This window comes from Felis catus, chromosome A2, assembly GCF_018350175.1.
Source record: "Felis catus isolate Fca126 chromosome A2, F.catus_Fca126_mat1.0, whole genome shotgun sequence".
Classification (NCBI taxonomy): Eukaryota; Metazoa; Chordata; class Mammalia; order Carnivora; family Felidae; genus Felis; species Felis catus.
In genome coordinates this window covers 123673746-123692007 of record NC_058369.1, presented here as the reverse complement: position 1 = coordinate 123692007, position 18262 = coordinate 123673746, and the positions used below count along the sequence as shown (strand labels likewise).

Here is an 18262-nt window from a genome sequence, read left to right as displayed (position 1 = left end):
AGAGCACTGCAATAGCAGTGGCTCTAGGGGTGGAGAAGCAATCCCAGGTGGGCACAGGTGTACTAAGCTAGTTAAGTTTGCGGCTAGAGCCCCAAACAGTAGCTAGTATAGGTAAGCCCTGTAGCTTCCCTCTAAGAGGAGTCTCAAGAATAAATGCAGAAAAGTGCTACCAGTAACAGATGTCCTAATCTGGCCAAATACTTAATTTAGCCAGTGCTCCTGGCAAAAGAGTGGCCAATGTTCAACAAGATTACCAACATAAAGCCCAGCACTCCTCTGGAAATCTTCCAGTGCCTAACTAGTCATCTCCAAACAAACACTTACGTGTTTTATAAATAGTTACAAGAAGCCAAAGGCCTTTCATTTACCAAAATATTTAGAATCTAAGATGTCTTAGTAAATTAAAAAGAAAAAAAGGGGGGGCACCTAGTAATTGCTCCATTGTTTACATACCTTCCTGGTAGTTGTGTGCGCCATCTGGTAAGGCAAGGAAGGGCAAATACTTCCATTCTTCAGGTAAAGTGTGGCTGTCATGTCCATCTCCTGGAATCAGGGGTGGGTAAGAGAATTCAACCTAAAATAGTAAGCAATGGTAGCCAAAAGGTTGTTAATCAAAGGGAGCATTTTATCCTGATAGCCAAAAATAGTTTTAAACTCTACATACTTGTTGATGCCATTTGGCATTATCAGCAAACTTATGGTACACAAGAGGAAAAAGAAAAAAGGAGTAAAAGGAGGAAAGATTTTTAAGACCTTTCCCCTTTCTGACTTAAAGGTTTTTGGATTTTAATGTGCATAGGAGGATAGGAGATAGTAGTGGTGGTAACTGGATGTACATTTGGAAACTGTCATCAAGAGATGGTAACTAAAGCCATGAAGCCCTGAGAAAAACCAACATCCTACTGAATTGAGCAGAAGAGGTCCAACAAAGAAGCCGAGAAGTATAAGCCAAGATCTAGGCTTGCTTCCATTCAACTGACTCCCTTGCTCACAATATGTGTAGCTTTGAGCTTTGTTTTTGCTGCGGGGTTGGTAGGAGGAGGAGTGGGCATTAATCAACATTTCAGGTTATTTTCTTTTAAGACTGAGAATTGGTCAGTGAAAAGTTCAATGAAATCTCTCCAACACCATGTCTTGTAGAAGTAACAAAGTTTCTAGTAAACTTTGGTGTTTACTCCAAGTTTATCAGCATTTTCTCTATTTCTTTTTGTTATTTCAACGAGACTTGTGGAGAAGGAAGAATTAAATGCATGAGACCTAGGGGGCACTTGGGTGGCTCAGTTGGTTAAATATTGGACTTTGGTTCAGGTCATGATCTCACAGTTTGTGAGTTCAAGTCCCACATCAGGTGAGCTGGAGCCCCACTTCAGGTAAAACACGAGCCATGCTATGGGTGAGTCCCGCTTCTCTCTCTCTCTCTCTCTCTCTCTTGCTCACTCACTCTGTCCCTCCCCTCATTCATTTGCACCCTCTCTCTCCCTCAAAAAAAAAAAAAAAAAAAAAAAAAAAAAGAGAGAGAGAGTCAAAGATATCTGAAGATGCTAAGGTTCAACATGCTTTGAAGGTTGAGGAACAGGCCAACAGGCAAGGACTGCAGGTGACCTCTAAAAGCTGCAGAATGCCAGAAAATCGATTTTCCCTAAGTGTCCTGAAGAAACACAGCACTCCTTGATTTTAGCCCAGTGAAACCCATTTCTGACCTCCGGGACTTTCTATGTATTAAGTCATTAAGTTTGTGGTAATTTATGATGCAGTAGAAAAGTAATACATCCTGTTAAATATAAGAAACAAGCAGAATATCAGTAAATGTAGTATAATTCTACTTATACTATGATTACATTTATGCAAAAAATTGTACTTCTATACCTTTGTAAATTAATTTTTTAATTCATCGCTTGAAAAGATACAAGCTAACAGTTTACCTCTGTAGAGGTGAATAGGGTTGGGGACTGGAGATAAAGGAATATTCCTGTTAAGTTTTTTTATCCCCATCTTCTTTTGGGAAAAAATTAAACTTACAGAAAAGTTGAAAGAACATAACCTTATAACCATCTATATTCACAAACTACTAATATTTTGGTCCCATGTGCTTTATCTGTATTGCATGTATATTAGCACACACTTTTTCTGCATTACTTGACAATAAACTGAGATTATCGTTGACTTTTAAGTAAATGGGTATTTCTAAATGGATATGCATTACTTTTAGAGTAAAAAATGGAGGGGGGCAAAAGATAACCACGAATAGTGACTGGCTTTCGAAGGAAATCTTATTTCCATTCTATCCTCTTGGACACAAAGAGAGATGTAGAAATCTATCTCCTTCTCTGAAGATTTAGTTAACAAATTACCAATAGTCAGACTTTAATATCTGATGCTTTGCTATGTTCAATCTATTCTCCCAACTCCTCATTCTACTGAATGAAGATCTGTTTTGGACTCTAGTTGGAACTTAAAATGAAGTCAATTCATAAAATTGTTTTAAGTGTAGATGCTGCATATAATCCAAGAATTCCAAGGATAAAATTAAGTTGGCTTTAGGCTGAGCAGGGCCCAGAGTACTTACAATATTGTTTCTTTGAGGTGTTATAAGGAAACCCACAGGTCCAAAATGGAGCCACTTAAGCTAAGTCACCAAACAGGGCTTAATACCTAACCTAAGCAGAGTTCCAACCCCCCTAGGAAATAACTCTTAACTGGTCAGTCAGGAACTTTCTGATTGGCACCAGATGAGGTAATCTGTCATATGGCCCTCTCCATCCCGCAAAGGAAGATGAGGTAACCCATGAACCCCCTTGCCCTTCTCATCACGGAAGAAAAACGAGAAAAAGGGACAGTGCCTTGAACAATCCTTCCTTTTCTTTTGCTAATAACTTCCTCGCCCCACCCTCTTCCTATAAAACCCTTCCAAATTTTTGTACAACTCCTCGGAGCTCCCCACTACTTGCTAGATGGGATGCCACCTGATTCAACAAATCACTTAATAAAGCCAATTAGACCTTCACATTTATTCAGTTGAATTTTTGTTCCTTAACAGGGAGAATATATTCAAAATTTCAAGCAGCTAACTTTTGGAACACAACTTTTTCATAAATTATACACTGCCTGTGCTGTGTTGGCAGCTCTCTAGAATTCTTTTTTATGTTGGTGTTATTTGCTACCAACAAATTCTTGCATTTGGAAACTGAAGATGTTAACCAAGTTCAAAACAGTTTACACAAATTCCTTTCTGTGTCTACATACACACAACAGTTTTAACAGTGATTTGGTATTGTTTCATTATTTAATCAATCTTCTATTGTTGAGCGCTTTTTTTTTCTAACATCTTTACAAACTATTCAGTACTATTCAAGTATGGTATAATAAAAAATATATTTGGTCTTTGTTCTTGGTCCTGGCCTAGAGCTCCTAAAGCCCTGGAAATTCCTGAGTGAAGGGAGTACCTTTTGTTATTTATAAGACAATTTCAACTGTACCTGAGTTTATTTAACAAGGGGACTTGGTAGTGGTGGGGCTACTAAATAGCGTTTGGATGGGGCCTGGTCACCAGAAAGGTGGACCTCCCAGGAAGGGAGAGGGACTGGAGATTGAGTGCAATCACCAATAACTAATGACTTAATCCATCATGCCCATGTAATGAAAGTTCCATGAAATCCCCTAAATGATAGGGTTCAGGGTAATTCTAGGTTACTGAAGACAATGAGGTGCCAGGAGGGCAGCATGTCCACTGAGGACATGGAAGCTCTGTGCCCCTTCACCACATCTGGTCCTACGCATCTCTTTCATTTTCCAGAGTTCTAGTTGTTCTAGCAAATTACAGAACCTGAGACAGGGGTGTGAGAACCCCCAAATTTGTGGCTAAATTGGACAGAACTGCAGGTAGCCTGGGGACCCAGTACTGGCATCTACAGTGAAGGTGTCTTGTGGGACCGAGCCCTTAAACGTGTGGAGTTTGACACTAACTTTGGGTAGTTAGTGCAGAATAGGATTGACATACAGGATACCCAGGTTGGTGTCTGGGGACAAAAAACAAACAAACAAACAAACAAAACTAACAAGACTGTGTTATTTCCCAATCAATGGGATTTTAAAACCTTAAGTCGTATATTCTTCAAATTTTGAATACGGACTACTCTATATACTCCCCTTAGGATAAGTCCAAAACAATCCAGACAGACACAATTCCATGGTACAGAGGCTTAAAAGGAATTCTCATGGAAGTTACCACAGTTTCTCAAATACTACTCAATTGAATCAAAAGGCAATTTGGACAGGAATGCCAATTAAACTAAGCAGTACCACAGAAAGTAAAGGTAGGGACAGCTGGCTGCCCCACTGCACAACTCCAGCAGAACCACCATCACTGCAGTTTACATGAAGGGCTCTTCCTGCAGCTGCGCTGTGCAAAGTCTGTAGAGCTGTACATGGCAACCCTAAGTATATGTGAAAAATCATAAGCAAAAACCAAAGTCAATCTCCAAAGACTAAAAAGAAAAGAAACACTTAGAATGATTATCATCCAGTAGGGTTACTACTAAATAATGAAAGTCCCTACGGGCGCCTGGGTGGCTCAGTCGGTTAAGCGACCAACTTCAGCTCAGGTCATGATCTCACAGTTTGTGGGTTCGAGCCCTGCGTTAGGTTCTGTGCTGACAGCTCAGCCTGCTTTGGATTCTGGGTCTCCCTCTCTCTCTGTCCCTCCCCAGCTCGTACTCTGTCTCTCTCTCAAAAATAAATAAACGTTAAAAAATAAATAAATAAAAACAAAAAAAGAAAGAAAAAAAAAAAGAAATAAAATAATGGAAGTTCACAGCCCAAACTCTAACTTAAATTTGGGGATCAAATAAAGTGTGTGATAGGACATCAGTACATACAATGTACAACAGATATACCAAATGTCTCCCCAAAGGGTAATATTATTAAATCCTGCAGATTTCAAATTTTTTTGTCAACTCATATTCATGTGACTGAATCTATCTTGATCCCAATTAGTAGTAATTCACATACTTATTTTTTAATTTTTATTTGAGAGAGAGAGAGAACATGCAAGCAGGGGAAAGGGGCAGAGGGAAGGAGAGAGAGCGCATCCCAAGCAGGCTCCACACTCAGCGCAGAGTCTCATGTGGGGGCTCGATTCACGACCCTGGGATTGAGACCTGAGCCTAAATCAAGTGTCAAGTGCTCAACCAAATGAGCCACCTAGGCGCCCCATACATACTTACATGATTACAACAGACGCAGAGGGAAAAACAATGGCTGATTTCTAAAATGTGAAAGCAGAATAAAGATGGTCTAATTACAAGGAAATAAAAGGCAACTTTTCTAAAGGCTAAGTGAACTATGTATGAAATGGTGACATGTTTGTTCACCATGAATGGTAAAAATTACCACTCATTTTCAGAGTTTATAAATCAAATTGCAAAGGTGTGCTCTATAGGCGCCCTCTAGAGGTGCCTGGCTGGTTCAGTCCCCAGAGCATGTGACTCTTAATTTCTATGTCATTAGTTCGAGCCCCACATTAAGCCTGGAGCCTACTTTCTAAAACAAAACAAAACAAAAACAAAAGTGTCCCCCCAGTCAGACTGCATTTACGTGGTCCTCAGAAACAAAAAGTTGAAAAAACACAAAATAATAACACAGTACCCTGGTGTAAACTCTGAGTGCTGTTCAAAAGTAGCCTTTGTTCACTTTCTAACAATGAAACATCCATTCCACTGTCAGAGAACAATAAAAGCCACCATGCCAAGCAGCACATAAATTAAACACTAACACAGTGCTCACAGACACTGATGGCATAAGAGGTATGCCTCCTAGAGAAGCTGAGTCAGCTACTCTCTCTGCTCCTTTTCTAGGCCCCTCAGGGATTCCCCTGACCCTTCACTCAGAAGCATGGGTGCCTGTTTTCTTAACAGTCAAAGCATTTTAGGGACCAAAGTCAAGGCTCTGTCATGATGTTTTTCTCTTTGAAGAAAACCCTGGATATAGAAGACAGGTCTTCTCAAAGTTATGTTTACTCGGCCAAATCTCTAGTCAACACTACAAGAGTACTGACACTCTATCTCTTTAGTCTCTTAAAAAGTTGGCAACAAATGACTATATTCATCAGCTGTTTATTTCTGTAATAGATTGTGCTTAATTCTCCTCTATCTCAGCACCATACATTATTTTATAGTTTCACGAGTGCACTGGATGCCCAGAAAAATAAAGTGTGTACTGTAAAGGTGCAATGGTACTATTGAGACTTACCAGTTAAAACCAAGTTTTACTGTTTTTAATAAATGCAAATAAAACAAAAATTAAACAAAAGAAGTATCTTAGTTTAAAACATGTGCTTTTATATATTTAATTGAATAAAAGACCGCCAGTTCTTTTTTTTTCTAGAATTAAATAACCATTTTACTATTCCACATTCCTTTTATTTAAGATGAGGTACTTGGGCCTTTTGGCTGGAACCACCATCTTCCAGTAATTCATCAAAATGATCAACACAAAGGAAAAGAGAAGAGGCACCCCCTATATTCTCTAGACCTCTTAGAAAACATGGAGTTTGTCCTTTGGCCACATACATGCAAATCTACAAGAAAGGTGATATTGCAGGCATCAAAGGAATGGGCATTGTTCAGAACAGAATGCCCAAATGTGGTCCCATGGCAAAACTGGAAGAGTCTACAGTGTTACCCAGGATGCTGTTGGCATTGTTGTAAACAAGTAAGTTAAGGGCAAGATTCTTGCAAGACAGTTCATTTAAGTATTGAGCATATTAAGCACTCCAAGAGTCAAAACAGCTTGCTAAAGTGTGTGAAGGAAAATGATCAGAAAAAGAAGAAAGCCAACGAGAAAGGTAGTTTCTGAAGTGTCAGCCTGTTCCACTCGGGCACATTTTGTGAGAACCAATGGAAAGGAACCTGAAACTGCTGGAACCCGTTCTCTATGAATTCATAGCATGGTAAGTGTAAAAAAAAAAAAAAAAAGACCTCAAGACTGTAAACAAAACAAAAAACAGATGAGGTACTCACATTATGAACAACAAAACAGATGATGTGTATTTTAATTTAAATACAGAATTTTTAGGGATTCCTGGCTGGCTCAGTCAGAAAAAATATGCAACTCTTGATCTCAGGGTGGTGAGTTTGAAACCCATGCTGGGTTGAATTTTAAAAAATTAAATCAGCTCAGGTCATGCATCATCTCATGGTTTGTGTTTGAGTCCCTTGGTCAGGCTTGCGCTGACAGCACAGAGCCTGCTTGGCATTCTCTCCTTCCCCCCCTTCTCTGCCCTTCCTCCACGCTAGCTCTCTCTCTCTCAAAATAAATAAACTTTAAAAAATTAAAAAAAAAAAACTTCATTATCCTGTTTTTCTACTTTAATTTTTTTGTTTTTAATCTTATTTTTGAGAGAGAGGGAGAGAGAGACAGAGTGCAAGCAAGGGAGAGACACAGAGAGAGGAAAACAGAGAATCCAAAGCAGGCTCCAGGGTCTGAGCTGTCAGCACAGAGCCCAACACGGGGCTCAAACTCACAAGCTGTAAGATCATGACCTGAGCCAAAGTCGGACACTTAACTGACTTAGCCATCCAGGTGCCCCATGTTTTTCTACTTTAAAACCACTGAAATTCTCCATAAACATACATGTTCATTAACACACAACTGTATACACACAGCTAACTAAAAGTCTGTAAGAGATTTTATAGAGCCATGCTCTTTTTAAAATTGTTTCTTCCAGGAAGGATAAATCTTTATTACTACATACGAATAGTGAAATTGAGAAACTCTACAAGTATTCATCTCTATACATCTCAAAGATATCTGAGAATAGTCCTATAAGGATTTGGCATTCATTAAGACAGTATTTGCAGATCTACAGCTCACAAATCAGAAATGCCATCAGCTATGGAGTCAATGCAGTTTGATTTGTGTTTCATATAAGAAAATGCCATTTATTTCCAGTAATATCAGATTTGTTTTGTAGCACTACTTTATGTAAAGCTGGGTAAAGATAATTTCAAATGCATTTATTAATTACGAGCGCTTACTTAAAAGCAAAAAATAGTTTTGAAGGATCTTAAATGTATTGGACTTTCTAGGATCTTTAATATTAAAAAAACTAAAACTATTATTTTAGGTCCCAAGTAAAATGAACACTTTGGTCACATAGCACAAATATGTATAAGTACATGGGGGGAAAATCCAACTTTCATAAACTTAATTTTAAAAAACCACTTAAATTTCAAAGTAAAATGCTTTTTGTTATATTTGTAATAACCCAAAACTAGGAACAACTACTCATATGTCTCTTACCAGAAGAATGGGTTAATGATGGCATACAATTATAATACAGAAACTATAATATAATCAACAACATGGATCAATCTCAGACATAACACTGAGTGAAACAAGTCAGACACAAGAGACACAAATATATGGTGGCGTAGGTCAGAACAGTGGTAACCTGGGGCGCCTGGGTGGCGCAGTCGGTTAAAGCGTCCGACTTCAGCCAGGTCACGATCTCGCGGTCTGTGAGTTCGAGCCCCGCGTCGGGCTCTGGGCTGATGGCTCAGAGCCTGGAGCCTGTTTCCGATTCTGTGTCTCCCTCCCTCTCTGCCTCTCGCCCGTTCATGCTCTGTCTCTCTCTGTCCCAAAAATAAATAAACATTGAAAAAAAAAAATTAAAAAAAAAAAAAAAAAAAAAAGAACAGTGGTAACCTTCAGGCAAGTAATGACTAGGAGGGGGCGCCTGCATGGATCTTCTGAAGTGCTGGAATTAATTCTGTATCAGGATGGTGGTTACAGGGATGTACGTGTACGTAAAAATTAAGTCTCTCTCTTAAGTTGTGTGTACTTTATTGGTGATAAATTATACCTTAACTTAATAAAATACTTCTACACCTCAATTTCCTTATCTATAAAAGAGGGCTAATAAAACCTCAGTATGTTCATAGGAATGAGATAAACACACATCTAACAGTGCTCAGTATATAGAAAACATTTAATAAAGGGCAACTACTATTAATGCTAATAGTATCTTCATAGAATAGCAATGATAAATTGCATGGTAACTAAACCTTATATTAGTACCACATAAATATAAATTATATAAATATAAATATTTAGGGCATACTTCATGGAGTTTAGAATATTTGCTGTAACTTGTTTACAAAGTATACAGACAAATCACTGTATTTAATGGAAATTTATGCTTTCAGCACGTAAGTTATATTAGCATCCAAGAGATGCCTGGGTTCTTGTATTAAACTATAGCTTCTATGTCTCCAAAGATACCATGCTTATTTAATACAACACATAAAGACAAAACATAAAAAATGAGCCATTGTTTCTTTGAGTTATTTTTGTCAATTAAATCCTTCTAAGGCTCGAAATTTAAATACAGATGGAGAACTGTTGCTAAGCCCTAGCTATGCACAAGTAGGAGTTTAAACAAAGAAAATCACATGAATAATAGTTTTTGAAACAGCTCTTTCAAAAGTATTGAAGGATAAAGAATTTTGTGATTTGTTACAAGGAGAAAGGTTTAAAAAAAAAAACAACCTAGGATTTTATTTATTTATTTATTTATTTATTTATTTATTTATTTATTTATTTATTTATTTATTTATTTATTTATTTATTTATTTATTTATTTATTTATTTATTTATTTAGTTCGTTAGTTTGAAAATGAGAGAGAGGGAGAGAGAGAATCCCAAGCAGGCTCCGTACCATCAGCAGGAAGCCTGATGTGGGCTTGAAGTCACAAACCATGAGATCATGACCTGAGCTGAAACTGGGCACTTAACCAACTTAGCCACCCAGGTGCCCTGATATTTTTTTATTTTTGAGTAATCTCTATACCCAACAAGGGATTCCAACGCAAATCCTCGAGATCAAGAGTTGCATGCTCTACAGACTGGAGCCAGCCAGGTGCCCCTAAAAAAGCACTTTTAAATTATTTAGACTTGGGGTGTTATTACAAGGTATGAAATGCAAAGATCTTAAATGTACAGAGTTCATAGGTTTTAATGATTTATATACAGCTGTGGGCAACCATTCTATTAAGACAGGATTATCATCATCCTAGAAAGTTTCTCCGTTCAGACTGCTACAACAAACACTATGTTCTGCCTGTTGAATTGAAGGGTATGTATCTGAACGTTGGCTCTGAGGATGGGTATTTAGCAAATGTGTGTTGATTTCATCTTATAATCATGCAAGTGAAGGGTGATCTTAGTAATCACCTATTTTAAAACCCTCATTTTACAGATGAAGAAACCAAAGTTCATGAACATTAGGCAATTTGCCCCAGGTTACACATCTAATAACCATTAGGGTCAAGCTAAAACTCAGATATCTTGATTACCAGATATCCTTTGCTATTATTCAAGCAGACAGTGGTAAAAGAGAATCTATCAGAACTCCAAGTACAAAGGAATATTAGGAATACTGTATACAAAGTTCCTCTACAATGGAAGAGATAGGACAAGAATTTGTATAAAACATGGTAGAATGACGGAGACTGGTCTTTTGGATGAAATGGTACAATTAGAACACTGTTTATCTCTAGGTTATTGAAAATATATACAAAGATGATATCAAAATTTCAAAAACTATTTTCTTGCAGGAAAAAAATTATTTCCTAACAAAAGATTGAAATCTATTTTAATGAACTCTACCTTAGCAATCTTTTATATTTAAATTTGTTTTTAACATTTTTATTTTTTGATTTTTAACATTTTTTTTTTAACGTTTATTTATTTTTGAGACAGAGACAGAGCATGAACGGGGGAGGGGCAGAGAGAGAGAGGGAGACACAGAATCGGAAGCAGGCTCCAGGCTCTGAGCCATCAGCCCAGAGCCTGACGCGGGGCTCGAACTCACGGACCGTGAGATCATGACCTGAGCTGAAGTCGGAGGCTTAACCGACTGAGCCACCCAGGCGCCCCTGATTTTTAACATTTTAAAAAAGATTCCAATTTCTGGTAATGCACTATCTCCATCAGAGTCTAACAAGTTGCTAACATCACCAGCGAAACCCATGGGGGCAGGAACAGATTTCATTAACAGCCCTGTTTGTCATTTCTTCATATACTCAATACACACTGTGACAATGAGCATCAGTTGGGTGAAGAAAAGTAAGTGCAGAGGCCATATATGAAATCGAACCCAAACATGGTTTATTCAGAGATCAGACTTCTGACAATTACCTAGACCACTGCCAAAAACCAGAAATAAGCAAGAAAAGCATCTTTCAGCCTAGCCACCTGTCATAAAGCCCCTGATAATATTCCAAGGAGAAGGCTTTAGGTTTTCTTTTAAAACCTCTAAGTCATTTTATTTCAAACACAGTTCTAATATATTTATAAGATGTGGTCTCCCAGTCTATGGAAGAAAAAGAAAGTAAGAAAGCAGGGAGGAGAAGCCAAAAACTACAACGCTGTGTTTGGGTCAACACCAAGAAGTACCTGCTAATTGCTCTGTCGTCTCTCTTTCTGACTATCAAAAGCCCAACAACTGTCAGAAAGGTATGTGAGAAATAATCTATGTTAAAATAAATTGAGAATGCCACTGTACAAGTGACAGTTCCTATGAAGGCAGAATCATCCAGGCTAACTTGTGTTCAGCATGTTCTGCTTCAAAATCCATTTTAACAAGACCTATGTGAAGAAAAAAGATGGCTTAAATGAAGTCTCCATACATAGGCAAAGAGGTGCAAAGATTTCACTGCAAGGATGTTATTTGTATCACTATTCAAAATAGCAAAAAATTGGGAGTACCAAAATTTTTAAAAAGCAGAGTTAAATATTTCCACAAAGTACTGTTCAGCCATTTTAAAATGTTATAATTCAATATTTATTAATGTGGAAAGATATTAATGGCATAGACAAAAAGGTAGGCCATAAAACTTGATTACAGTATAATATGTTTTTGGGAAAAGGTATCCATATTTGTTAAAAAAAAAAAAAAGTAACTGGAGAACTGGAGAGATATTCATCAAGGTCTTAAGAGCAGATTTCTTTAGGATACAGGATTTTAAGTGATACTTTTTTTCTGTATTTTCTGCTCTTTACTAGTGAATACATATTATCCTGATCATTAAGAAATGTTATTTTTTAAAACAACTAGGGAGTGTCTGGGTGGCTCAGTCCATTGAGCATCTGGCTCTTGATTTTGGCTCAGGTCATGATCTCACGGTTTGTGAGATCCAGCCCTGTGTCAGGCTCTGGGAAAGAGCCTGCTTCGGACTCTCTCTCTCTGCCCCTCTCCCACTCTCCTTCTTTCTCAAAAAATAAACTTAATAAAAATAAAAAATAAAACAACTGGAATGATTTAAAAATTGCCCGAAGTACCAATTTAAATAACATCCTCTAAAAATATCCTAGACACAAACTAAGGTTTTAATCTGATGGCATCTCAACCAAAGAATATAACAGGGCCAGGGGTGCTGGGCTCAGACACTTAAACATGCGACTCTTGATTTTGGCTCAGGTCATGATCTCACAGTTCTGACAGCACAGAGCCTCCTTGGGATTCATTCTCTCTCTCTCTCTCTCTCTCTCTCTCTCTCTCTCAAAAAAAAAAAAAAAAAAGGAATATAATAGGGTCAGTCTTTCTCAAAAGTATTAAGTAGGTAAAAAGTCCTCTCCCTCTATGTTTATCTTCTTCTTGTAGTGCCCATCCCCAGTAGACCAGAGTTCTTCTGCAGTTTTCCCTTATCTAGAAAAATCCATGATCTGCAAAGGATCTGAATTATATTATATCATGAAGGAGAAGGTTAAGAAACATAAGCATTTTACTAGGGAATCAAAGACTTAAGCCAAAGAAATAGGCACAATTAGGTACCTGGGGGGAATTATAGGAGAACAAAAGAATCTTCTAGTTATTTTTAAACTTCCCTTATACAGGTTGACACCCATCTTGCTTGGCTGTGATGCCAAGGCCTAAAAGAAAACTATCCCACTGCTCTGTGAAGGTTCCAGCCTTACAAAGCCAGAGATTTTCATCATTTCAGTATATAAAAAGCATGGCTAACATTAGGAAAAAACCTCCACCAAATAAAAGTGCCAGTAGAGGGCTAGAAAATATAATCTTGTTTCAGGACAGTTTCTCTGAGTAGCTAAAAAGAATCTTTAGACATTATTCTTCCCTAACCTCTAACTCCCCAAAACATTGTTCCTTCTGTTCCAAAAGACTTCTATTCCGACAAGAATCACAAACAATACTCCATAGTCACCACATGATCGCATCAATAGCAGGTGCCAAAACTACATGCTTGCCAGGCAGCCATGTGTCACCAAAACCTGAATGGGTCAGGGCTTAACACTACTACCCTAATATAAACCAACCTCACCTATTTCCTCAGCCCAGCCCTGATTTTGCAATGCAACATTCTGCTACTACTGGAGATTTCCCCATGATCAGCCCACATGGACCAAGAGGAAAATATCCTTTTTCTCTTCAGTGCTTCATTTACTTACCTTGGAACTAGTGTAAACATGAGTTCTAGTTCTTTCATAATTCTACTTTTTAAAGTAGTATAACCTGGTAAAACCAGTTTATTCAAGAACTTAAAACTGTTAGCTATGTACACAAAACTATAAATTCTATTAAAGCAGTAGTAAAAAATCAAGTAATAATTGCAGCTTTTTATGAGGTCACCTTGGAAAATAATGATTCTTTATTACTTTCAGTGTTAAAAAAAAAAAGTCCAGTCTATTTATGAAAGAACCAAAAAGTGTGATATTCACTTGTTTCACTAAAAACCATGCTTATCTGACAGTTTATGTATTTACAGCCACAAATAAGGACAAAAGTCTAGAGAACACATAATCTATAATAAGTAAACCAGGCGTCCATAAATTACATCACAAAGAGTTTTTGTCCTCTTATAATTTCCCCCAGGTATTGTACGTGAGGTTTTAAGGAAGAAGAGTCTTTTGCTAAATGCGAAATTTAAAAAAATTTCAGGGTGCACCTGGCTGGCTCAGTCAGTTAGGTGTCCAACTCTTGATTTCGGCTCAGGTCATGATCTCATGGTTGGTGAATTCAGGCCTCGAGCTGACAGTGCTGCAGAGCCTGCTTGGGATTTTCTCTCTTTCTCTCCCTCTCTCTGCCCCTCTGGCAGGGTGCTCACACTCTCACTCTCTGCCTCAAAATAAATAAATAAACTTTAAAAAATGTTTCAGGAAAAGAGTTGACATGGATAAATATTTCAAAACTACTTTAAATGTCATGGTAGTACTTTCACTTAAAGTGACCTAAATGTTAACTATATCAATAAACTAGAATAATCCATCACTAGAAACTAACCTGTTAACCTACAGAATTCATTACACAAATCAAAGTGAAAAAAATGATCAAGTGATAAAATTAAACTTTCATTTTAATTTAAATGAAGGAGTTTTTCATTTAAGATACATCTGAAGGCTTCAAAGGTGCAAAAATGTAGGAAACAAGATGAATGACCATCTTCTATGTCTAGTTTGGGGATCCTCAACACAGCTGTGTTAGAAGATGGCTTTATGGCACAAAAACAGACACTCAGATCAATGGAACAGAATAGAGAACCCAGAAATGGACCCACAAACATATGGCCAACTCATCTTTGACAAAGCAGGAAAGAATATTCAATGGAATAAAAAGTCTCTTCAGCAAGTGGTGCTGGGAAAACTGGGCAGCGACGTGCAGAAGAATGAATCTGGACTACTTTCTTACACCATATGCAAAAATAAACTCAAAATGGATGAAAGACATAAATGTAAGACAGGAAGCCATCAAAACCCTCGAGAAGAAAGCAGGCAAAAACCTCTTTGATCTCGGCCTCAGTAACTTCTTACTCAACACGTCTCCAGAGGCAAGGGAAACAAAAGCAAAAATGAACTATTGAGACCTCATCAAAATAAAAAGCTTCTGCACAGCGAAGGAAACAATCGGCAAAACTAAAAGGCAACCGACAGGATGGGAGAAGATGTTTGCAAATGACATAACAGATAAAGTGTTAGTATCCAAAATCTATAAAGAACTTATTAAACTCAATACCCCAAAAACAAATAATCCAATGAAGAAATGCGCAAGAGACATGAATAGGCACTTCTCCAAAGATGACATCCAGAGGGCCGACACATGAAAAAATGCTCAACATTACCAGGGAAATACAAATCAAAACCACAATGAGATACCACCTCACCCCTGTCAGAATGGCTAACATTAACAACTCAGGCAACAACAGATGTCGGCGAGTTTGCAGAGAAAGAGGATCTCTTTTGCACTGCTGGCGGGCATGCAAGCTGGTGCAGCCACTCTGGAGAACCGTATGGAGGTTCCTCAAAAAATTAAAAATAGAACTACCCTATGATCCAGCAACTGCACTACTAGGTATTTATCCAAGGGATACAGGTATGCTGTTTCAAAGGGACACATGCACCCCAATGTTTATAGTAGCCCTATCAACAATAGCCAAAGTATGGAAAAAGCCCAAATGTGCATCGATGGATGAATAAAGATGTGGTATGCATAGACACATAGACATAGACACACACACACACACACACACACACACACACACACAGGGGTACTACTCGGCAGTCATAAAGAATGAAACCTTGCCATTTGCAACTACGTGGATGGAACTAGAGGGTATTATGCTAAGCGTAGTCAGAGAAAGACTAAATATCATATGACTGCATTCATATGAGGACTTTAAGACAGAACAGATGAACACAAGGAAGGGAAGCAAAAATGATATAAAAACAGGGAGGGAGGCAAAACCTAAGAGACTCTTAAATATGGAGAACTAACAGAGGGCTACTGGAGGGGTTGTAGGAGGGGGGATGGGCTAAATGGGTAAGGGGCATTAAGGAATCTACTCCTGAAATCATTGTGGCACTATATGCTAACTAACTTGGATGTAAATTAAAAAAAATAAAAGAAATTAAAAAAAAAAAAAGATGGCTTTAACCTGGTGATTCATGTGAAACTACCTGATTCCTCTATCATAGCACTACAGAACACCTTTGTAACAGAAGAGTTTACAAAGATTTAGTATATCCTCCCACATAAAGTCATCATGCTAATTAACCCAGATGACTGCTGAAAGGCGTTACTTTTACACAAAGTTTTACTTTAACTCACTGCAATCTAAAAATTACAAACTACATGGGGCGCCTGGGTGGATCAGTTGATTAAGTCCTCAGGTTATAACCTCGAGGTTCCTGAGTTCAAGACCGGAGTTGGACTCCGTGCTGGAGGTGCAGAGCCTGCTCTCTCTTGCGCTCTCTCTCTCTCTTCAAAATAAATAAACTTAAAAAATAAATAAGTAAAATATAAATTACAAACGACAACCAAACATGGGAATTTTCACTATGCATAACAGAAAGAAGTAATCAACAAGACCAGCAGAATTTTGAATACTTGGAAGAGCAGTTTAACAAAATACCCTCACACAGCCTAAAATAATCTGAAGTCAGAATCACAATTCAATGAGCCATGCACTTTTAATCCTTTACACCTGGAATACAGTGGCTGATTAATCCATCCTGGGGGAAATCTTACATAATTACAGTCTCTGAAACACTCAATATGCTGATTAAAGAAACAGTCTCTAAAACATTCTTAAGAATTAATGCATGTAACAAATTCACTTTCCAAAACAATTGGATTTTTAAACTCTGCTTAAGAAAGCAGAGTTGTAAGACATCTAAAAAGACACTGAGAAGCACCTGGCTGACTTAGTCAGAAGAGCATGCAACTCTTGATCCCAGGTTTGTGAGTTTGAGCCCCACGTTGGGTGTAGAGATTACCAAAAAAAATAAACTTAAAAAACAAAATAAAAAAAGAATTGGACATGTAAAAAAGAAAAAAAATAAAAAGACACTGATTTGTGGAAGTGAGGAACACCCTTAAGAACGAATATAACATTGGAAATTTTAGTACACTTTTTTATAATATTCCTCTCAAGAATTTGGCAAAACCAACATTCTTCTTGAAATTTTATAAAAACTAAGACAAAAAAAAAATAGGGCAGCCAAAAATGAAAAAAATATAGAGTTGAACAAACTATTTTCCTATCTTTTCCAATACTATTACACATCCATTGGGCAAATTACATCTCTGACAAGTTTCATTGTTTTTGACAGAATTAACCTGTCAATTTTATCAGCCAACTTAGTGGGAGAAAATTTTTCATTCATTTGTGCTGTTGTGTGAGTGCACTGGCTGTGTTAGCGTGCCCTACATCCAACCTGGCTAACACCACAGAGGGTTTCCAATGAAGGTTTTTGGGATTATCCACTTATCCAACCATAACTCTCTCAAGTCCAGAAATCATAGTGTCATCTATCCAACCAACCTTCATCAGAGAAATAACAGAAAATTAACAAAAGATTAACAGTAAGCCAAAATTTTTGAGAAATAGAAAAGTTCTACTAAAATGTTTGACTCTTGCAAGAATTAGAAAATACTCTACATAAATCTAAAAATCATTTTGCTCACTGTGCATTTTGATTTTGACTAAATATAGCAGTCTTTTTTTAAAAAAAAAAAAGTTTATTTTGAGAGAGAGAAAGCATCCCTCTGCACTCACAGTGGAGAGCCCAATGTAGGGCTCAAACTCACCAACAGTGAGATCATGACCTGAGCTGAAATCAAGAGTCAACACTTAAGCGACGGAGGCACCTTTAAAAATAGCAAATTCTTGTTTGATTTGCAAAACCAAACAAGGTCTTCATTTTCTGCTATGAGAGGTAAGTGTAATTTTTAAAAGCTGCTTTTAGTCAGCAGTAAGAAAAGAATCCATTGGGAATGCAAACTGGTTCAGCCACTGTGGAAAACACTATGGAGAAAACAGTATGAAACTTCCTCAAAAAATTAAAAATAGAACTACCACACAATCCAGTAATCACATTACTGGGTATTTACTCCAAAAATACAAAAACACTAATTTGAAAGGATATATGCACACCTATGTTTACTGCAACATTATTTACAATAGTCAAATTATGTAAGCAGCATGGATAGATGAATGAAGAATATGTGGTATGTATATAGTTGATATTATTCAGCCATAAAAACGAACGAAATCTTGCCATTTGCAAACATGGAGCTAGAGAGTATAATGCTAGGAGAAATAAGTCAGATTGAGAAAGACAAATACCATATGATTTCACTCATACGGAATTTAAGAACCAAAACAAAGGGGAAAAAAGAGACAAACCAAGAAACAGACTCTTAACTATAGGGAACTGATGCTTACTAGAGCAGAGGTGGATGGGGGGG

General features: G+C 37.5%; 1 protein-coding gene across 2 annotated transcripts in view; it reads right to left on the bottom strand.

Moving 5' to 3' along the window:
* AVL9 (AVL9 cell migration associated) overlaps nt 1-18262 on the bottom strand; it is a 68815-nt gene that overhangs the window by 46428 nt on the left and 4125 nt on the right. For both annotated transcript variants that reach the window (XM_003982920.5, XM_045052570.1), the window contains exon 2: nt 454-574. In XM_003982920.5, the coding sequence (XP_003982969.1) occupies nt 454-574 (121 nt within the window). The remainder of the gene's footprint in view (nt 1-453; nt 575-18262) is intronic.